Source organism: Mobula birostris, chromosome 13, assembly GCF_030028105.1.
Source record: "Mobula birostris isolate sMobBir1 chromosome 13, sMobBir1.hap1, whole genome shotgun sequence".
In the NCBI taxonomy this organism is placed as follows: Eukaryota; Metazoa; Chordata; class Chondrichthyes; order Myliobatiformes; family Myliobatidae; genus Mobula; species Mobula birostris.
Genome location: NC_092382.1, coordinates 107,770,454 through 107,794,662, shown reverse-complemented (window position 1 = coordinate 107,794,662; position 24,209 = coordinate 107,770,454). Strand labels below are relative to the sequence as shown.

General features: G+C 56.5%; 1 protein-coding gene across 3 annotated transcripts in view; it reads right to left on the bottom strand.

Moving 5' to 3' along the window:
* LOC140207300 (C-type lectin domain family 17, member A-like) overlaps positions 1 to 24,209 on the bottom strand; it is a 92,714-nt gene continuing 68,505 nt past the window's right edge. For 2 of the 3 annotated variants that reach the window (XM_072275795.1, XM_072275797.1), the window contains 3 exons: positions 1,688 to 1,830; positions 1,121 to 1,182; positions 1 to 815 (listed from right to left, as the gene is read on the bottom strand). In XM_072275795.1, coding sequence (XP_072131896.1) covers positions 617 to 815; positions 1,121 to 1,182; positions 1,688 to 1,830 — 404 coding nt within the window. In that variant the 3' untranslated portion in view covers positions 1 to 616. The remainder of the gene's footprint in view (positions 816 to 1,120; positions 1,183 to 1,687; positions 1,831 to 24,209) is intronic. The other variant, XM_072275796.1, reaches the window with a different exon arrangement.

Here is a 24,209-nt window from a genome sequence, read left to right as displayed (position 1 = left end):
ACAATTTACAAGCAGTTCTTTCCCTTCCGCCATCAGATTGCGAACGCTCCCTGAACACTTAAACACTCTCTCGGTAATCACCGCTTTGCAGTATTTATTAATTTTCCCAATTTTCGAGATGTTTACATCTTTGCACCGCGCTGAAGCCACGTTGTGGTTGTACAAAAGGTCGGCGAGGCCGCGCTGGGAGTATGGTGTTCAGTTCTGGTCGCCCCGCTGTAGGAAAGATGCCACTGAGCTGGAAAGAGTGCAGAGGGAGATTTAGGAGGATGTTTCCGGGACTCGAGGGTCTGAGTTCTGGAGAGAAGGCAAGAAGGATCGGACTTTGTTCCTTGGAGCGTAGGTATGAAGCCTACGGGGAGAAGCGGAATGAACTGGGAATAAGAAGGACAGAGAGAGAAGAGGGGTGGAAAGGGGGAATAAATGGGAGAAGAGGGAGAAGCGGGGCCGGGAGGGAGAAGAGTAGTTCAGATGGGGAGAGGGAGAGTAGTGGGGGACAAGTGGATGCGAGTTGAGGAGGAGAATAGGGTAGCAGGGAGGGGCAGAGAGGTGGGAGGGGATGAAATTATGAGTGTTTCAGAGTGGGGTAGATTGAATGGGGAGAAGAGGGGTGTAGTCACTTGATTGAAGTCGGCCCGACAGGCTGTTGACAGAGACCTTGGATCTCTTCAGGAATATCCGGGTATAAATATGCAGACTTCTCGCAGATGAATCTGTATTCACTTTTGCAATCGTAACTCCATGCGTACGAGCCGCACTTACTGCAGGTGGCCCATCCATAGTTCAGCTTGTACAGAAGATAAGAGGCGACGTTCCTATGAGAGGTTAAAACAATTTCAACGGAGTCAGCAGACAACCGGTGACCGTCGCCAAACTAATCCAACTCATGTCCCCACAGCCCCATGTCAGTCTCTGAACTAATTCCATGATACCCTGCTCTCCCCACAGCCCCGAGTACATCGCCGTATGAATCCCACTGCACCGCTCTTTCCTAAAATCCCGAGTCAGTTCCCAAATTAATCTCACTGCACAGCCCTCTCCCGACAACGCTGTGTCAGTCAACCAACTAACCGCACCGACCCACTCACAGACCACAAGCCAGCAACAGTCCAAAGCTCACCCGTTTGCGCATTTTCCAATCCAGTAAGCTGTGTTTCGAATGACATCATTGGAAACAAAAGTCTGTGAAATTAAATCCCTTCATTAATGTTTAGAACCAGACTCTCGCAATGCCTGTCCATGTGAAGGGACGGTACAGAGGGGAAATCACCCAGTGCCTGCCCCGGGAGTGTGTGATGGGACGGCGTGGAGAGAGATTCACTCTGTGTTGACCCCGGGAGTGTGTGATGGGGCGGTCCGGAAAGAGATTCACTCAGTGTCTCATCCCGGGAGTGTGTGATGGAACGGGGTTGAGTGAGCTTCACGGTGTCTGACCGCGGGAGTGTGTGATGGGACGGTGTGTAGGGAGCTTCACTTTGTCTCTTATCCCAGTAGTCTTTGATGCAACAGTGTTGAGAGAGATTCGCGGTCTCTGACCCCGGAAGTTTGTGACAGGACGTTATGGAAGGAGCTTCACAATGTGTCTCATACCAAGAGTGTATGGTGAGATGGTGTGAAGGAAACTCAACTGTGCGTCACACCACGGAAGTTCTTTACTGTTGATCTCTCTTCCCACGGTAAAACATACCTTTTCCACGTTTGAATTTATTTCGAGAAGCCTTGCATCAAATTTTGAACAATGTTCCCTCGCTCCATCATAAGATTTTACGGACGTGGATATAAAAAAACACCGGCCTTCCTTTTCGGTCCAGTCCGGGGGACACGTTTGCTCTGAAACTCAGGAACAGGAAACAGTGAATCTTCCTCCATTAATCCCGTTGCGCCGACTGGGTTCAGAAAAAGTCAATCTTCCTCCACACCGTCCCATTGCACACTCCACAGGTCAAACACAGATTGAATCTCCCTGCGCATCGTCCCATCACACACTTCCGTGGTGAGACACAAAGTGAATCTCCCTCCGCACCGTCTCATCACACACTCCCGGGGTCAGAAAAAGAGTGAGTCTCCCTCCACACCGTCCCATCACACACTCTCGGGGTCAGACACAGAGTGAACCTCCCTCTACACCATCCCATCACACACGTCTGGGGTCAGGCACAGATTGAGTCTCCCGCCGCAAAGCCGCATCACACACTCCCGGAGTCAGACACAGAGTGAAGCTCCCTCCGCACCGTCCCATCACACACGTCTGTGGTCAGACACAGAATGAAGCTCCCTCCACGCCGTCCCATCACACACTCCCCCGGTCAGACACAGACTGAATCTCCCTCCGCACCGTCCCATCACACACTACCGGGGTCAGACACAGAGTGAATCTCCCTCCACACCGTCCCATCACACACTCCCGCGGTCAGACACAGAGTGAATCTGCCTCCGCACTGTCCCATCACACACTCCCCGGGTCAGACACAGAGTGAATTTCCCTCTACACCGTCCCATCACACACTCCCTGGGTCAGGCACAGAGTGAATGTCCCTCCACACGTTCCGATCACACACTCCCGGGGTCAGACACAGAGTTTCGCTCCCTCTACAAAGCTTCGTCACGAACTGCCTTGGTCAGACACAGAGTGAATCTCCCTCTACACCGTCCCATCACTCACTCCCGGATTGAGACACAGAGCAAAGCCCACTCTACACCGTCCCATCACACACTGCCGGGGTCAGACACAGGGTGAATCTCCCTCCACACCGTCCGATCACACACTCCTGGGGTCAGACACAGAGTGAATCTCCCTCCACACCGTCCCATCACACACTCCAGGGGTCAGACACAGAGTGAATCTCACTCCACACCGTCCCATCACACACTCCCGGGGTCAGACACACAGTGAATCTCCCTCCACACCGTCCCATCACACACTCCCGGAGTCAGACAAAGAGTGAATCTCCCTCCACACTGTCCCATCACACAGACCCGGTGTCAGACACAGGGTGAATCTCCCTCCACACTGTCCCATCACACACTCCCGAGGTCAGACACAGAGTGAATCTCCCTCCACACGTTCCGATCACACACTCCCGGGATCAGGCACAGAGTGAAGCTCCCTCCACACGTTCCGATCACACACTCCCGGGGTCAGACACGGAGTTTCGCTCCCTCTACAAAGCTTCGTCACAAACTGCCTTGATCAGACACAGAGTGAATCTCGCTGCCCACCGTCCCATCAAACACTCCCGGGGTCAGACACAGACTGAATCTCCCTCCACAGCATCCCATCACACACTCCCGGGGTCAGACACAGAGTGAATATCCCTCCACACGTTCCGATCACACACTCCCGGGGTCAAACACAGACTGAATCTCCCTCTACACCGTCCCATCACACACTCCCGGGGTCATACACAGCGTGAAGCTCCCTCCACACGTTCCGATCACACACTCCCGGGGTCAGACACAGAGTGAATCTGTCTCCGCACTGTCCCATCACACACTCCCCGGGTCAGACACAGAGTGAATTTCCCTCTACACCGTCCCATCACACACTCCCTGGGTCAGGCACAGAGTGAATGTCCCTCCACACGTTCCGATCACACACTCCCGGGGTCAGACACAGAGTTTCGCTCCCTCTACAAAGCTTCGTCACGAACTGCCTTGGTCAGACACAGAGTGAATCTCCCTCTACACCGTCCCATCACACACTCCCGGGGTCAGACACAGAGTGAAGCCCCCTCTGCAACGTCCCATCACTCACTCCCGGATTGAGACACAGAGTGAAGCCCCCTCTGCAACGTCCCATCACTCACTCCAGGGGTCAGACACAGAGTGAATCTCACTCCACACCGTCCCATCACACACTCCCGGGGTCAGACACACAGTGAATCTCCCTCCACACCGTCCCATCACACACTCCCGGAGTCAGACAAAGAGTGAATCTCCCTCCACACTGTCCCATCACACACACCCGGTGTCAGACACAGAGTGAATCTCCCTCCACACTGTCCCATCACACACTCCCGGGGTCAGACACAGAGTGAATCTCCCTCCACACGTTCCGATCACACACTCCCGGGGTCAGACACAGAGTGAATCTCCCTCCACACCGTCCCATCACACACTCCAGGGGTCAGACACAGAGCGAATCTCACTCCACACCGTCCCATCACACACTCCCGGGGTCAGACACACAGTGAATCTCCCTCCACACCGTCCCATCACACACTCCCGGAGTCAGACAAAGAGTGAATCTCCCTCCACACTGTCCCATCACACACACCCGGTGTCAGACACAGGGTGAATCTCCCTCCACACTGTCCCATCACACACTCCCGGGGTCAGACACAGAGTGAATCTCCCTCCACACGTTCCGATCACACACTCCCGGGATCAGGCACAGAGTGAAGCTCCCTCCACACGTTCCGATCACACACTCATGGGGTCAGACACAGAGTTTCGCTCCCTCTACAAAGCTTCGTCACAAACTGCCTTGGTCAGACACAGAGTGAATCTCGCTGCCCACCGTCCCATCAAACACTCCCGGGGTCAGACACAGACTGAATCTCCCTCCACAGCATCCCATCACACACTCCCGGGGTCAGACACAGAGTGAATCTCCCTCCACACGTTCCGATCACACATTCCCGGGGTCAGACACAGACTGAATCTCCCTCCACAGCATCCCATCACACACTCCCGGGGTCAGACACAGACTGAATCTCCCTCCACACCGTAGCATCACACACTCCGGTGGTCAGACACAGAGTGAATCTCCCTCCGCACCGTCCCATCACACACTCCCGGGAGCAGACACAGAGTGAAGGTCTCTCTACACTGTCCAATCACACACTCCCCGGATCAGACACAGACTGAATCTCCCTCTATACCGTCCAATCACACACTCCTGGGGTCATACACAGAGTGAAGCTCCCTCCACACGTTCCGATCAAACACTCCCGGGGTCAGACACAGAGTGAATCTGCCTCCACACTGTACCATCACACACTCCCCGGGTCAGACACAGAGTGAATTTCCCTCTACGCCGTCCCATCACACACTCCCTGGGTCAGGCACAGAGTGAATGTCCCTCCACACGTTCCGATCACACACTCCCGGGATCAGACACAGAGTTTCGCTCCCTCTACAAAGCTTGGTCACGAACTGCCTTGGTCAGACACAGAGTGAATCTCCCTCCACACCGTCCCATCACACACTTCCGGGGTCAGACACAGAGTGAAGGTCCCTCCACACGTTCCGATCACACACTCCCGTGGTCAGACTCAGAGTGAATCTCCCTCTCCACCGTCCCATCACAGACCCCTGGGGTCAGACACAGAGTGAAGCCCCCTCTGCAACGTCCCATCACTCACTCCCGGATTGAGACACAGAGTGAAGCCCCCTCTGCAACGTCCCATCACTCACTCCCGGATTGAGACACAGAGTGAAGCCCACTCTACACCGTCCCATCACACACTGCCGGGGTCAGACACAGGGTGAATCTCCCTCCACACCGTCCGATCACACACTCCTGGGGTCAGACACAGAGTGAATCTCCCTCCACACCGTCCCATCACACACTCCAGGGGTCAGACACAGAGTGAATCTCACTCCACACCGTCCCATCACACACTCCCGGGGTCAGACACACAGTGAATCTCCCTCCACACCGTCCCATCACACACTCCCGGAGCAGACAAAGAGTGAATCTCCCTCCACACTGTCCCATCACACACACCCGGTGTCAGACACAGGGTGAATCTCCCTCCACACTGTCCCATCACACACTCCCGAGGTCAGACACAGAGTGAATCTCCCTCCACACGTTCCGATCACACACTCCCGGGGTCAGACACGGAGTTTCGATCCCTCTACAAAGCTTCGTCACGAACTGCCTTGGTCAGACACAGAGTGAAGCTCCCTCCACACCGTCCCATAACACACTCCCGGGGTCAGACACAGACTGAATCTCCCTCCACAGCATCCCATCACACACTCCCGGGATCAGACACAGAGTGAATCTCCCTCCACACGTTCCGATCACACACTCCCGGGGTCAGACACAGACTGAATCTCCCTCCACAGCATCCCATCACACACTCCCGGGGTCAGACACAGAGTGAATCTCCCTCCACACGTTCCGATCACACACTCCCGGGGTCAGACACAGACTGAATCTCCCTCCACACCGTCCCATCACACACTCCCGGGGTCAGACACAGAGTGAATTTCCCTCTACACCGTCCCATCACACACTCCCTGGGTCAGGCACAGAGTGAATGTCCCTCCACACGTTCCGATCACACACTCCCGGGGTCAGACACAGAGTTTCGCTCCCTCTACAAAGCTTCGTCACGAACTGCCTTGGTCAGACACAGAGTGAATCTCCCTCTACACCGTCCCATCACACACTCCCGGGTTCAGACACAGAGTGAAGCTCCCTCCACACCGTCCCATCACACACTCCCGGATTGAGACACAGAGTGAAGCCCCCTCTGCAACGTCCCATCACTCACTCCCGGATTGAGACACAGAGCAAAGCCCACTCTACACCGTCCCATCACACACTGCCGGGGTCAGACACAGGGTGAATCTCCCTCCACACCGTCCGATCACACACTCCTGGGGTCAGACACAGAGTGAATCTCCCTCCACACCGTCCCATCACACACTCCAGGGGTCAGACACAGAGTGAATCTCACTCCACACCGTCCCATCACACACTCCCGGGGTCAGACACACAGTGAATCTCCCTCCACACCGTCCCATCACACACTCCCGGAGTCAGACAAAGAGTGAATCTCCCTCCACACTGTCCCATCACACACACCCGGTGTCAGACACAGGGTGAATCTCCCTCCACACTGTCCCATCACACACTCCCGAGGTCAGACACAGAGTGAATCTCCCTCCACACGTTCCGATCACACACTCCCGGGATCAGGACAAAGAGAAGCTCCCTCCACACGTTCCGATCACACACTCCCGGGGTCAGACACGGAGTTTCGCTCCCTCTACAAAGCTTCGTCACAAACTGCCTTGATCAGACACAGAGTGAATCTCGCTGCCCACCGTCCCATCAAACACTCCCGGGGTCAGACACAGACTGAATCTCCCTCCACAGCATCCCATCACACACTCCCGGGATCAGACACAGAGTGAATCTCCCTCCACACGTTCCGATCACACACTCCCGGGGTCAGACACAGACTGAATCTCCCTCCACAGCATCCCATCACACACTCCCGGGGTCAGACACAGAGTGAATCTCCCTCCACACGTTCCGATCACACACTCCCGGGGTCAAACACAGACTGAATCTCCCTCTACACCGTCCCATCACACACTCCCGGGGTCATACACAGCGTGAAGCTCCCTCCACACGTTCCGATCACACACTCCCGGGGTCAGACACAGAGTGAATCTGTCTCCGCACTGTCCCATCACACACTCCCCGGGTCAGACACAGAGTGAATTTCCCTCTACACCGTCCCATCACACACTCCCGGGGTCAGACACAGAGTTTCGCTCCCTCTACAAAGCTTCGTCACGAACTGCCTTGGTCAGACACAGAGTGAATCTCCCTCTACACCGTCCCATCACACACTCCCGGGGTCAGACACAGAGTGAAGCCCCCTCTGCAACGTCCCATCACTCACTCCCGGATTGAGACACAGAGTGAAGCCCCCTCTGCAACGTCCCATCACTCACTCCAGGGGTCAGACACAGAGTGAATCTCCCTCCACACCGTCCCATCACACACTCCCGGAGTCAGACAAAGAGTGAATCTCCCTCCACACTGTCCCATCACACACACCCGGTGTCAGACACAGGGTGAATCTCCCTCCACACTGTCCCATCACACACTCCCGGGGTCAGACACAGAGTGAATCTCCCTCCACACGTTCCGATCACACACTCCCGGGGTCAGACACAGAGTGAATCTCCCTCCACACCGTCCCATCACACACTCCAGGGGTCAGACACAGAGCGAATCTCACTCCACACCGTCCCATCACACACTCCCGGGGTCAGACACACAGTGAATCTCCCTCCACACCGTCCCATCACACACTCCCGGAGTCAGACAAAGAGTGAATCTCCCTCCACACTGTCCCATCACACACACCCGGTGTCAGACACAGGGTGAATCTCCCTCCACACTGTCCCATCACACACTCCCGGGGTCAGACACAGAGTGAATCTCCCTCCACACGTTCCGATCACACACTCATGGGGTCAGACACAGAGTTTCGCTCCCTCTACAAAGCTTCGTCACAAACTGCCTTGGTCAGACACAGAGTGAATCTCGCTGCCCACCGTCCCATCAAACACTCCCGGGGTCAGACACAGACTGAATCTCCCTCCACAGCATCCCATCACACACTCCCGGGGTCAGACACAGAGTGAATCTCCCTCCACACGTTCCGATCACACATTCCCGGGGTCAGACACAGACTGAATCTCCCTCCACAGCATCCCATCACACACTCCCGGGGTCAGACACAGACTGAATCTCCCTCCACACCGTAGCATAACACACTCCGGTGGTCAGACACAGAGTGAATCTCCCTCCGCACCGTCCCATCACACACTCCCGGGAGCAGACACAGAGTGAAGGTCTCTCTACACTGTCCAATCACACACTCCCCGGATCAGACACAGACTGAATCTCCCTCTATACCGTCCCATCACACACTCCCGGGGTCATACACAGAGTGAAGCTCCCTCCACACGTTCCGATCAAACACTCCCGGGGTCAGACACAGAGTGAATCTGCCTCCACACTGTACCATCACACACTCCCCGGGTCAGACACAGAGTGAATTTCCCTCTACGCCGTCCCATCACACACTCCCTGGGTCAGGCACAGAGTGAATGTCCCTCCACACGTTCCGATCACACACTCCCGGGATCAGACACAGAGTTTCGCTCCCTCTACAAAGCTTGGTCACGAACTGCCTTGGTCAGACACAGAGTGAATCTCCCTCCACACCGTCCCATCACACACTTCCGGGGTCAGACACAGAGTGAAGGTCCCTCCACACGTTCCGATCACACACTCCCGTGGTCAGACTCAGAGTGAATCTCCCTCTCCACCGTCCCATCACAGACTCCTGGGGTCAGACACAGAGTGAAGCCCCCTCTGCAACGTCCCATCACTCACTCCCGGATTGAGACACAGAGTGAAGCCCCCTCTGCAACGTCCCATCACTCACTCCCGGATTGAGACACAGAGTGAAGCCCACTCTACACCGTCCCATCACACACTGCCGGGGTCAGACACAGGGTGAATCTCCCTCCACACCGTCCGATCACACACTCCTGGGGTCAGACACAGAGTGAATCTCCCTCCACACCGTCCCATCACACACTCCAGGGGTCAGACACAGAGTGAATCTCACTCCACACCGTCCCATCACACACTCCCGGGGTCAGACACACAGTGAATCTCCCTCCACACCGTCCCATCACACACTCCCGGAGCAGACAAAGAGTGAATCTCCCTCCACACTGTCCCATCACACACACCCGGTGTCAGACACAGGGTGAATCTCCCTCCACACTGTCCCATCACACACTCCCGAGGTCAGACACAGAGTGAATCTCCCTCCACACGTTCCGATCACACACTCCCGGGGTGAGACACGGAGTTTCGATCCCTCTACAAAGCTTCGTCACGAACTGCCTTGGTCAGACACAGAGTGAAGCTCCCTCCACACCGTCCCATAACACACTCCCGGGGTCAGACACAGACTGAATCTCCCTCCACAGCATCCCATCACACACACCCGGGATCAGACACAGAGTGAATCTCCCTCCACACGTTCCGATCACACACTCCCGGGGTCAGACACAGACTGAATCTCCCTCCACACGTTCCGATCACACACTCCCGGGGTCAGACACAGACTGAATCTCCCTCCACAGCATCCCATCACACACTCCCGGGGTCAGACACAGAGTGAATCTCCCTCCACACGTTCCGATCACACACTCCCGGGGTCAGACACAGACTGAATCTCCCTCCACACCGTCCCATCACACACTCCCGGGAGCAGACACCGAGTGAAGGTCTCTCTACACTGTCCAATCACACACTCCCCGGATCAGACACAGACTGAATCTCCCTCTACACCGTCCCATCACACACTCCCGGGGTCATACACAGAGTGAAGCTCCCTCCACACGTTCCGATCACACACTCCCGGGGTCAGACACAGAGTGAATCTGCCTCCGCACTGTCCCATCACACACTCCCTGGGTCAGACACAGACTGAATTTCCCTCTACACCGTCCCATCACACACTCCCTGGGTCAGGCACAGAGTGAATGTCCCTCCACACGTTCCGATCACACACTCCCGGGGTCAGACACAGAGTTTCGCTCCCTCTACAAAGCTTCGTCACGAACTGCCTTGGTCAGACACAGAGTGAATCTCCCTCTACACCGTCCCATCACACACTTCCGGGTTCAGACACAGAGTGAAGCTCCCTCCACACCGTCCCATCACACACTCCCGGGTCAGACACAGAGTGAATCTCCCTCCACACGGTCCCATCACACACTCCCGTGATCAGACACAGAGTGAAGCTCCCTCCACACCGTCCCATCACACACTCCCGGGAGCAGACACAGAGTGAAGGTCTCTCTACACTGTCCAATCACACACTCCCCGGATCAGACACAGACTGAATCTCCCTCTACACCGTCCCATCACACACTCCCGGGGTCATACACAGAGTGAAGCTCCCTCCACACGTTCCGATCACACACTCCCGGGGTCAGACACAGAGTGAATCTGCCTCCGCACTTTCCCATCACACACTCCCCGGGTCAGACACAGAGTGAATTTCCCTCTACACCGTCCCATCACACACTCCCGGGTCAGACACAGAGTGAATCTCCCTCCACACGGTCCCATCACACACTCCCGGAATCAGACACAGAGTGAATCGCCCTCCACATCATCCCATCACACACTCCCGGGGTCAGGCACAGAGTGAATCTCCCTCCACACTGTCCCTTCACACACTCCCGGGGTCAGACACAGAGTGAAGCTCCCTCCACACGTTCCGATCACACACTCCCGTGGTCAGACACAGAGTTTCGCTCCCTCTACAAAGCTTCGTCACGAACTGCCTTGGTCAGACACAGAGTGAAGCTCCCTCCACACCGTCCCATAACACACTCCCGGAATCAGACACAGAGTGAATCTCCCTCCACATCATCCCATCACACACTCCCGGGGTCAAGCACAGAGTGAATCTCCCTCCACACGTTCCGATCACACACTCCCGTGGTCAGACACAGAGTTTCGCTCCCTCTACAAAGCTTCGTCACGAACTGCCTTGGTCAGACGCAGAGTGAATCTCCCTCCACACTGTCCCATCACACACTCCCGGGGCCAGACACAGAGTGAATCTCCCTCCACACCGTCCCATCACACACTCCAGGGGTCAGACACAGAGTGAATCTCCCTCCACACCGTCCCATCCAACACTCCCGGGGTCAGACACAGACTGAAGGTCCCTCCGCACGTTCCGATCACACACTCCCGTGGTCAGACACGGAATGAATCTCCCTCTCCACCGTCCCATCACAGACTCCTGGGGTCAGACACAGAGTGAAGCCCCCTCTGCAACGTCCCATCACTCAGTCCCGGATTGAGACACAGAGCAAAGCCCACTCTACACCGTCCCATCACACACTGCCGGGGTCAGACACAGGGTGAATCTCCCTCCACACCGTCCGATCACACACTCCCGAGGTCAGACACAGAGTGAATCTCCCTCCACACCGTCCCATCACACACTCCAGGGGTCAGACACAGAGTGAATCTCACTCCACACCGTCCCATCACACACTCCCGGGGTCAGACACACAGTGAATCTCCCTCCACACCGTCCCATCACACACTCCCGGAGCAGACAAAGAGTGAATCTCCCTCCACACTGTCCCATCACACACACCCGGTGTCAGACACAGGGTGAATCTCCCTCCACACTGTCCCATCACACACTCCCGAGGTCAGACACAGAGTGAATCTCCCTCCACACGTTCCGATCACACACTCCCGGGGTCAGACACGGAGTTTCGATCCCTCTACAAAGCTTCGTCACAAACTGCCTTGATCAGACACAGAGTGAATCTCGCTGCCCACCGTCCCATCAAACACTCCCGGGGTCAGACACAGACTGAATCTCCCTCCACAGCATCCCATCACACACTCCCGGGATCAGACACAGAGTGAATCTCCCTCCACACGTTCCGATCACACACTCCCGGGGTCAGACACAGACTGAATCTCCCTCCACAGCATCCCATCACACACTCCCGGGGTCAGACACAGAGTGAATCTCCCTCCACACGTTCCGATCACACACTCCCGGGGTCAGACACAGACTGAATCTCCCTCCACACCGTCCCATCACACACTCCCGGGAGCAGACACCGAGTGAAGGTCTCTCTACACTGTCCAATCACACACTCCCCGGATCAGACACAGACTGAATCTCCCTCTACACCGTCCCATCACACACTCCCGGGGTCATACACAGAGTGAAGCTCCCTCCACACGTTCCGATCACACACTCCCGGGGTCAGACACAGAGTGAATCTGCCTCCGCACTGTCCCATCACACACTCCCCGGGTCAGACACAGAGTGAATTTCCCTCTACACCGTCCCATCACACACTCCCTGGGTCAGGCACAGAGTGAATGTCCCTCCACACGTTCCGATCACACACTCCCGGGGTCAGACACAGAGTTTCGCTCCCTCTACAAAGCTTCGTCACGAACTGCCTTGGTCAGACACAGAGTGAATCTCCCTCTACACCGTCCCATCACACACTTCCGGGTTCAGACACAGAGTGAAGCTCCCTCCACACCGTCCCATCACACACTCCCGGGTCAGACACAGAGTGAATCTCCCTCCACACGGTCCCATCACACACTCCCGTGATCAGACACAGAGTGAAGCTCCCTCCACACCGTCCCATCACACACTCCCGGGAGCAGACACAGAGTGAAGGTCTCTCTACACTGTCCAATCACACACTCCCCGGATCAGACACAGACTGGATCTCCCTCTACACCGTCCCATCACACACTCCCGGGGTCATACACAGAGTGAAGCTCCCTCCACACGTTCCGATCACACACTCCCGGGGTCAGACACAGAGTGAATCTGCCTCCGCACTTTCGCATCACACACTCCCCGGGTCAGACACAGAGTGAATTTCCCTCTACACCGTCCCATCACACACTCCCGGGTCAGACACAGAGTGAATCTCCCTCCACACGGTCCCATCACACACTCCCGGAATCAGACACAGAGTGAATCGCCCTCCACATCATCCCATCACACACTCCCGGGGTCAGGCACAGAGTGAATCTCCCTCCACACTGTCCCTTCACACACTCCCGGGGTCAGACACAGAGTGAAGCTCCCTCCACACGTTCCGATCACACACTCCCGTGGTCAGACACAGAGTTTCGCTCCCTCTACAAAGCTTCGTCACGAACTGCCTTGGTCAGACACAGAGTGAAGCTCCCTCCACACCGTCCCATAACACACTCCCGGAATCAGACACAGAGTGAATCGCCCTCCACATCATCCCATCACACACTCCCGGGGTCAAGCACAGAGTGAATCTCCCTCCACACGTTCCGATCACACACTCCCGTGGTCAGACACAGAGTTTCGCTCCCTCTACAAAGCTTCGTCACGAACTGCCTTGGTCAGACGCAGAGTGAATCTCCCTCCACACTGTCCCATCACACACTCCCGGGGCCAGACACAGAGTGAATCTCCCTCCACACCGTCCCATCCAACACTCCCGGGGTCAGACACAGACTGAAGGTCCCTCCGCACGTTCCGATCACACACTCCCGTGGTCAGACACGGAATGAATCTCCCTCTCCACCGTCCGATCACAGACTCCTGGGGTCAGACACAGAGTGAAGCCCCCTCTGCAACGTCCCATCACTCAGTCCCGGATTGAGACACAGAGCAAAGCCCACTCTACACCGTCCCATCACACACTGCCGGGGTCAGACACAGGGTGAATCTCCCTCCACACCGTCCGATCACACACTCCCGGGGTCAGACACAGAGTGAATCTCCCTCCACACCGTCCCATCACACACTCCAGGGTTCAGACACAGAGTGAATCTCACTCCACACCGTCCCATCACACACTCCCGGGGTCAGACACACAGTGAATCTCCCTCCACACCGTCCCATCACACACTCCCGGAGTCAGACAAAGAGTGAATCTCCCTCCACACTGTCCCATCACTCACACCCGGTGTCAGACACAGGGTGAATCTCCCTCCACACTGTCCCATCACACACTCCCGGGGTCAGACACAGAGTGAATCTCCCTCCACACGTTCCGATCACACACTCCCGGGATCAGGCACAGAGTGAAGCTCCCTCCACACGTTCCGATCACACACTCCCGGGGTCAGACACAGAGTTTCGCTCCCTCTACAAAGCTTCGTCACAAACTGCCTTGGTCAGACACAGAGTGAATCTCGCTGCCCACCGTCCCATCAAACACTCCCGGGGTCAGACACAGACTGAATCTCCCTCCACAGCATCCCATCACACACTCCCGGGGTCAGACACAGAGTGAATCTCCCTCCACACGTTCCGATCACACACTCCCGGGGTCAGACACAGAGTGAATCTCCCTCCACAGCATCCCATCACACACTTCCGGGGTCAGACACAGAGTGAATCTCCCTCCACACGTTCCGATCACACGCTCCAGTGGTCAGACACAGACTGAATCTCCCTCCACACCGTCCCATCACACACTCCCGGGGTCAGACACAGAGTGAATCTCCCTCCGCACCGTCCCATCACACACTCCCGGGAGCAGACACAGAGTGAAGGTCTCTCTACACTGTCCAATCACACACTCCCCGGATCAGACACAGACTGAATCTCCCTCCACACCGTCCCATCACACACTCCCGGGGTCGTACACAGAGTGAAGCTCCCTCCACACGTTCCGATCAAACACTCCCGGGGTCAGACACAGAGTGAATCTGCCTCCACACTGTCCCATCACACACTCCCCGGTCAGACGCAGAGTGAATTTCCCTCTACACCGTCCCATCACACACTCCCGGGGTCAGACACAGAGTGAAGGTCCCTACACACGTTCCGATCACACACTCCCGTGGTCAGACACATAGTGAATCTCCCTCTCCACCGTCCCATCACAGACTCCTGGGGTCAGACACAGAGTGAAGCCCCTTCTGCAACGTCCCATCACTCACTCCCGGATTGAGACACAGAGTGAAGCCCCCTCTGCAACGTCCCATCACTCACTCCCGGATTGAGACACAGAGCAAAGCCCACTCTACACCGTCCCATCACACACTGCCCGGGTCAGACACAGGGTGAATCTCCCTCCACACCGTCCGATCACACACTCCCGGGGTCAGACACAGAGTGAATCTCCCTCCACACCGTCCCATCACACACTCCAGGGGTCAGACACAGAGTGAATCTCACTCCACACCGTCCCATCACACACTCCCGGGGTCAGACACACAGTGAATCTCCCTCCACACCGTCCCATCACACACTCCCGGAGTCAGACAAAGAGTGAATCTCCCTCCACACTGTCCCATCACACACACCCGGTGTCAGACACAGGGTGAATCTCCCTCCACACTGTCCCATCACACACTCCCGAGGTCAGACACAGAGTGAATCTCCCTCCACACGTTCCGATCACACACTCCCCGGATCAGGCACAGAGTGAAGCTCCCTCCACACGTTCCGATCACACACTCCCGGGGTCAGACACAGAGTTTCGCTCCCTCTACAAAGCTTCGTCACAAACTGCCTTGATCAGACACAGAGTGAATCTCGCTGCCCACCGTCCCATCAAACACTCCCGGGGTCAGACACAGACTGAATCTCCCTCCACAGCATCCCATCACACACTCCCGGGATCAGACACAGAGTGAATCTCCCTCCACACGTTCCGATCACACACTCCCGGGGTCAGACACAGACTGAATCTCCCTCCACAGCATCCCATCACACACTCCCGGGGTCAGACACAGAGTGAATCTCCCTCCACACGTTCCGATCACACACTCCGGGGGTCAGACACAGACTGAATCTCCCTCCACACCGTCCCATCACACACTCCCGGGAGCAGACACAGAGTGAAGGTCTCTCTACACTGTCCAATCACACACTCCCCGGATCAGACACAGACTGAATCTCCCTCTACACCGTCCCATCACACACTCCCGGGGTCATACACAGAGTGAAGCTCCCTCCACACGTTCCGATCACACACTCCCGGGGTCAGACACAGAGTGAATCTGCCTCCGCACTTTCCCATCACACACTCCCCGGGTCAGACACAGAGTGAATTTCCCTCTACACCGTCCCATCACACACTCCCGGGTCAGACACAGAGTGAATCTCCCTCCACACGGTCCCATCACACACTCCCGTGATCAGACACAGAGTGAAGCTCCCTCCACACCGTCCCATAACACACTCCCGGAATCAGACACAGAGTGAATCGCCCTCCACATCATCCCATCACACACTCCCGGGGTCAGGCACAGAGTGAAGCTCCCTCCACACGTTCCGATCACACACTCCCGGGGTCAGACACAGAGTTTCGCTCCCTCTACAAAGCTTCGTCACAAACTGCCTTGATCAGACACAGAGTGAATCTCGCTGCCCACCGTCCCATCAAACACTCCCGGGGTCAGACACAGACTGAATCTCCCTCCACAGCATCCCATCACACACTCCCGGGATCAGACACAGAGTGAATCTCCCTCCACACGTTCCGATCACACACTCCCGGGGTCAGACACAGACTGAATCTCCCTCCACAGCATCCCATCACACACTCCCGGGGTCAGACACAGAGTGAATCTCCCTCCACACGTTCCGATCACACACTCCGGGGGTCAGACACAGACTGAATCTCCCTCCACACCGTCCCATCACACACTCCCGGGAGCAGACACAGAGTGAAGGTCTCTCTACACTGTCCAATCACACACTCCCCGGATCAGACACAGACTGAATCTCCCTCTACACCGTCCCATCACACACTCCCGGGGTCATACACAGAGTGAAGCTCCCTCCACACGTTCCGATCACACACTCCCGGGGTCAGACACAGAGTGAATCTGCCTCCGCACTTTCCCATCACACACTCCCCGGGTCAGACACAGAGTGAATTTCCCTCTACACCGTCCCATCACACACTCCCGGGTCAGACACAGAGTGAATCTCCCTCCACACGGTCCCATCACACACTCCCGTGATCAGACACAGAGTGAAGCTCCCTCCACACCGTCCCATAACACACTCCCGGAATCAGACACAGAGTGAATCGCCCTCCACATCATCCCATCACACACTCCCGGGGTCAGGCACAGAGTGAATCTCCCTCCACACTGTCCCTTCACACACTCCCGGGGTCAGACACAGAGTGAAGCTCCCTCCACACGTTCCGATCACACACTCCCGTGGTCAGACACAGAGTTTCGCTCCCTCTACAAAGCTTCGTCACGAACTGCCTTGGTCAGACACAGAGTGAATCTCCCTCCACACTGTCACATCACACACTCCCGGGGTCAGACACATGGTGAAGCTCCCTCCACACGTTCCGATCACACACTCCCGTGGTCAGACACAGAGTTTCGCTCCCTCTACAAAGCTTCGTCACGAACTGCCTTGGTCAGACGCAGAGTGAATCTCCCTCCACACTGTCCCATCACACACCCCCGGGGTCAGACACAGAGTGAATCTCCCTCCACACCGTCCCATCACACACTCCCGGGGTCAGACACAGACTGAAGGTCCCTCCGCACGTTCCGATCACACACTCCCGTGGTCAGACACGGAATGAATCTCCCTCTCCACCGTCCCATCACAGACTCCTGGGGTCAGACACAGAGTGAAGCCCCCTCTGCAACGTCCCATCACTCACTCCCGGATTGAGACACAGAGCAAAGCCCACTCTACACCGTCCCATCACACACTGCCGGGGTCAGACACAGGGTGAATCTCCCTCCACACCGTCCGATCACACACTCCCGGGGTCAGACACAGAGTGAATCTCCCTCCACACTGTCCCATCACACACTCCCGGGGTCAGACACAGACTGAAGGTCCCTCCGCACGTTCCGATCACACACTCCCGTGGTCAGACACGGAATGAATCTCCCTCTCCACCGTCCAATCACAGACTCCTGGGGTCAGACACAGAGTGAAGCCCCCTCTGCAACGTCCCATCACTCACTCCCGGATTGAGACACAGAGCAAAGCCCACTCTACACCGTCCCATCACACACTGCCGGGGTCAGACACAGGGTGAATCTCCCTCCACACCGTCCGATCACACACTCCCGGGGTCAGACACAGAGTGAATCTCCCTCCACACCGTCCCATCACACACTCCAGGGGTCAGACACAGAGTGAATCTCACTCCACACCGTCCCATCACACACTCCCGGGGTCAGACACACAGTGAATCTCCCTCCACACCGTCCCATCACACACTCCCGGAGTCAGACAAAGAGTGAATCTCCCTCCACACTGTCCCATCACACACACCCGGTGTCAGACACAGGGTGAATCTCCCTCCACACTGTCCCATCACACACTCCCGGGGTCAGACACAGAGTGAACCTCCCTCCACACGTTCCGATCACACACTCCCGGGGTCAGACACGGAGTTTCGATCCCTCTACAAAGCTTCGTCACAAACTGCCTTGATCAGACACAGAGTGAATCTCGCTGCCCACCGTCCCATCAAACACTCCCGGGGTCAGACACAGACTGAATCTCCCTCCACAGCATCCCATCACACACTCCCGGGATCAGACACAGAGTGAATCTCCCTCCACACGTTCCGATCACACACTCCCGGGGTCAGACACAGACTGAATCTCCCTCCACAGCATCCCATCACACACTCCCGGGGTCAGACACAGAGTGAATCTCCCTCCACACGTTCCGATCACACACTCCCGGGGTCAGACACAGACTGAATCTCCCTCCACACCGTCCCATCACACACTCCCGGGAGCAGACACCGAGTGAAGGTCTCTCTACACTGTCCAATCACACACTCCCCGGATCAGACACAGACTGAATCTCCCTCTACACCGTCCCATCACACACTCCCGGGGTCATACACAGAGTGAAGCTCCCTCCACACGTTCCGATCACACACTCCCGGGGTCAGACACAGAGTGAATCTGCCTCCGCACTGTCCCATCACACACTCCCCGGGTCAGACACAGAGTGAATTTCCCTCTACACCGTCCCATCACACACTCCCTGGGTCAGGCACAGAGTGAATGTCCCTCCACACGTTCCGATCACACACTCCCGGGGTCAGACACAGAGTTTCGCTCCCTCTACAAAGCTTCGTCACGAACTGCCTTGGTCAGACACAGAGTGAATCTCCCTCTACACCGTCCCATCACACACTTCCGGGTTCAGACACAGAGTGAAGCTCCCTCCACACCGTCCCATCACACACTCCCGGGTCAGACACAGAGTGAATCTCCCTCCACACGGTCCCATCACACACTCCCGTGATCAGACACAGAGTGAAGCTCCCTCCACACCGTCCCATCACACACTCCCGGGAGCAGACACAGAGTGAAGGTCTCTCTACACTGTCCAATCACACACTCCCCGGATCAGACACAGACTGGATCTCCCTCTACACCGTCCCATCACACACTCCCGGGGTCATACACAGAGTGAAGCTCCCTCCACACGTTCCGATCACACACTCCCGGGGTCAGACACAGAGTGAATCTGCCTCCGCACTTTCGCATCACACACTCCCCGGGACAGACACAGAGTGAATTTCCCTCTACACCGTCCCATCACACACTCCCGGGTCAGACACAGAGTGAATCTCCCTCCACACGGTCCCATCACACACTCCCGGAATCAGACACAGAGTGAATCGCCCTCCACATCATCCCATCACACACTCCCGGGGTCAGGCACAGAGTGAATCTCCCTCCACACTGTCCCTTCACACACTCCCGGGGTCAGACACAGAGTGAAGCTCCCTCCACACGTTCCGATCACACACTCCCGTGGTCAGACACAGAGTTTCGCTCCCTCTACAAAGCTTCGTCACGAACTGCCTTGGTCAGACACAGAGTGAAGCTCCCTCCACACCGTCCCATAACACACTCCCGGAATCAGACACAGAGTGAATCGCCCTCCACATCATCCCATCACACACTCCCGGGGTCAAGCACAGAGTGAATCTCCCTCCACACGTTCCGATCACACACTCCCGTGGTCAGACACAGAGTTTCGCTCCCTCTACAAAGCTTCGTCACGAACTGCCTTGGTCAGACGCAGAGTGAATCTCCCTCCACACTGTCCCATCACACACTCCCGGGGCCAGACACAGAGTGAATCTCCCTCCACACCGTCCCATCACACACTCCAGGGGTCAGACACAGAGTGAATCTCCCTCCACACCGTCCCATCCAACACTCCCGGGGTCAGACACAGACTGAAGGTCCCTCCGCACGTTCCGATCACACACTCCCGTGGTCAGACACGGAATGAATCTCCCTCTCCACCGTCCGATCACAGACTCCTGGGGTCAGACACAGAGTGAAGCCCCCTCTGCAACGTCCCATCACTCAGTCCCGGATTGAGACACAGAGCAAAGCCCACTCTACACCGTCCCATCACACACTGCCGGGGTCAGACACAGGGTGAATCTCCCTCCACACCGTCCGATCACACACTCCCGGGGTCAGACACAGAGTGAATCTCCCTCCACACCGTCCCATCACACACTCCAGGGTTCAGACACAGAGTGAATCTCACTCCACACCGTCCCATCACACACTCCCGGGGTCAGACACACAGTGAATCTCCCTCCACACCGTCCCATCACACACTCCCGGAGTCAGACAAAGAGTGAATCTCCCTCCACACTGTCCCATCACTCACACCCGGTGTCAGACACAGGGTGAATCTCCCTCCACACTGTCCCATCACACACTCCCGGGGTCAGACACAGAGTGAATCTCCCTCCACACGTTCCGATCACACACTCCCGGGATCAGGCACAGAGTGAAGCTCCCTCCACACGTTCCGATCACACACTCCCGGGGTCAGACACAGAGTTTCGCTCCCTCTACAAAGCTTCGTCACAAACTGCCTTGGTCAGACACAGAGTGAATCTCGCTGCCCACCGTCCCATCAAACACTCCCGGGGTCAGACACAGACTGAATCTCCCTCCACAGCATCCCATCACACACTCCCGGGGTCAGACACAGAGTGAATCTCCCTCCACACGTTCCGATCACACACTCCCGGGGTCAGACACAGAGTGAATCTCCCTCCACAGCATCCCATCACACACTTCCGGGGTCAGACACAGAGTGAATCTCCCTCCACACGTTCCGATCACACGCTCCAGTGGTCAGACACAGACTGAATCTCCCTCCACACCGTCCCATCACACACTCCCGGGGTCAGACACAGAGTGAATCTCCCTCCGCACCGTCCCATCACACACTCCCGGGAGCAGACACAGAGTGAAGGTCTCTCTACACTGTCCAATCACACACTCCCCGGATCAGACACAGACTGAATCTCCCTCCACACCGTCCCATCACACACTCCCGGGGTCGTACACAGAGTGAAGCTCCCTCCACACGTTCCGATCAAACACTCCCGGGGTCAGACACAGAGTGAATCTGCCTCCACACTGTCCCATCACACACTCCCCGGTCAGACGCAGAGTGAATTTCCCTCTACACCGTCCCATCACACACTCCCGGGGTCAGACACAGAGTGAAGGTCCCTACACACGTTCCGATCACACACTCCCGTGGTCAGACACATAGTGAATCTCCCTCTCCACCGTCCCATCACAGACTCCTGGGGTCAGACACAGAGTGAAGCCCCTTCTGCAACGTCCCATCACTCACTCCCGGATTGAGACACAGAGTGAAGCCCCCTCTGCAACGTCCCATCACTCACTCCCGGATTGAGACACAGAGCAAAGCCCACTCTACACCGTCCCATCACACACTGCCCGGGTCAGACACAGGGTGAATCTCCCTCCACACCGTCCGATCACACACTCCCGGGGTCAGACACAGAGTGAATCTCCCTCCACACCGTCCCATCACACACTCCAGGGGTCAGACACAGAGTGAATCTCACTCCACACCGTCCCATCACACACTCCCGGGGTCAGACACACAGTGAATCTCCCTCCACACCGTCCCATCACACACTCCCGGAGTCAGACAAAGAGTGAATCTCCCTCCACACTGTCCCATCACACACACCCGGTGTCAGACACAGGGTGAATCTCCCTCCACACTGTCCCATCACACACTCCCGAGGTCAGACACAGAGTGAATCTCCCTCCACACGTTCCGATCACACACTCCCCGGATCAGGCACAGAGTGAAGCTCCCTCCACACGTTCCGATCACACACTCCCGGGGTCAGACACAGAGTTTCGCTCCCTCTACAAAGCTTCGTCACAAACTGCCTTGATCAGACACAGAGTGAATCTCGCTGCCCACCGTCCCATCAAACACTCCCGGGGTCAGACACAGACTGAATCTCCCTCCACAGCATCCCATCACACACTCCCGGGATCAGACACAGAGTGAATCTCCCTCCACACGTTCCGATCACACACTCCCGGGGTCAGACACAGACTGAATCTCCCTCCACAGCATCCCATCACACACTCCCGGGGTCAGACACAGAGTGAATCTCCCTCCACACGTTCCGATCACACACTCCGGGGGTCAGACACAGACTGAATCTCCCTCCACACCGTCCCATCACACACTCCCGGGAGCAGACACAGAGTGAAGGTCTCTCTACACTGTCCAATCACACACTCCCCGGATCAGACACAGACTGAATCTCCCTCTACACCGTCCCATCACACACTCCCGGGGTCATACACAGAGTGAAGCTCCCTCCACACGTTCCGATCACACACTCCCGGGGTCAGACACAGAGTGAATCTGCCTCCGCACTTTCCCATCACACACTCCCCGGGTCAGACACAGAGTGAATTTCCCTCTACACCGTCCCATCACACACTCCCGGGTCAGACACAGAGTGAATCTCCCTCCACACGGTCCCATCACACACTCCCGTGATCAGACACAGAGTGAAGCTCCCTCCACACCGTCCCATAACACACTCCCGGAATCAGACACAGAGTGAATCGCCCTCCACATCATCCCATCACACACTCCCGGGGTCAGGCACAGAGTGAAGCTCCCTCCACACGTTCCGATCACACACTCCCGGGGTCAGACACAGAGTTTCGCTCCCTCTACAAAGCTTCGTCACAAACTGCCTTGATCAGACACAGAGTGAATCTCGCTGCCCACCGTCCCATCAAACACTCCCGGGGTCAGACACAGACTGAATCTCCCTCCACAGCATCCCATCACACACTCCCGGGATCAGACACAGAGTGAATCTCCCTCCACACGTTCCGATCACACACTCCCGGGGTCAGACACAGACTGAATCTCCCTCCACAGCATCCCATCACACACTCCCGGGGTCAGACACAGAGTGAATCTCCCTCCACACGTTCCGATCACACACTCCGGGGGTCAGACACAGACTGAATCTCCCTCCACACCGTCCCATCACACACTCCCGGGAGCAGACACAGAGTGAAGGTCTCTCTACACTGTCCAATCACACACTCCCCGGATCAGACACAGACTGAATCTCCCTCTACACCGTCCCATCACACACTCCCGGGGTCATACACAGAGTGAAGCTCCCTCCACACGTTCCGATCACACACTCCCGGGGTCAGACACAGAGTGAATCTGCCTCCGCACTTTCCCATCACACACTCCCCGGGTCAGACACAGAGTGAATTTCCCTCTACACCGTCCCATCACACACTCCCGGGTCAGACACAGAGTGAATCTCCCTCCACACGGTCCCATCACACACTCCCGTGATCAGACACAGAGTGAAGCTCCCTCCACACCGTCCCATAACACACTCCCGGAATCAGACACAGAGTGAATCGCCCTCCACATCATCCCATCACACACTCCCGGGGTCAGGCACAGAGTGAATCTCCCTCCACACTGTCCCTTCACACACTCCCGGGGTCAGACACAGAGTGAAGCTCCCTCCAC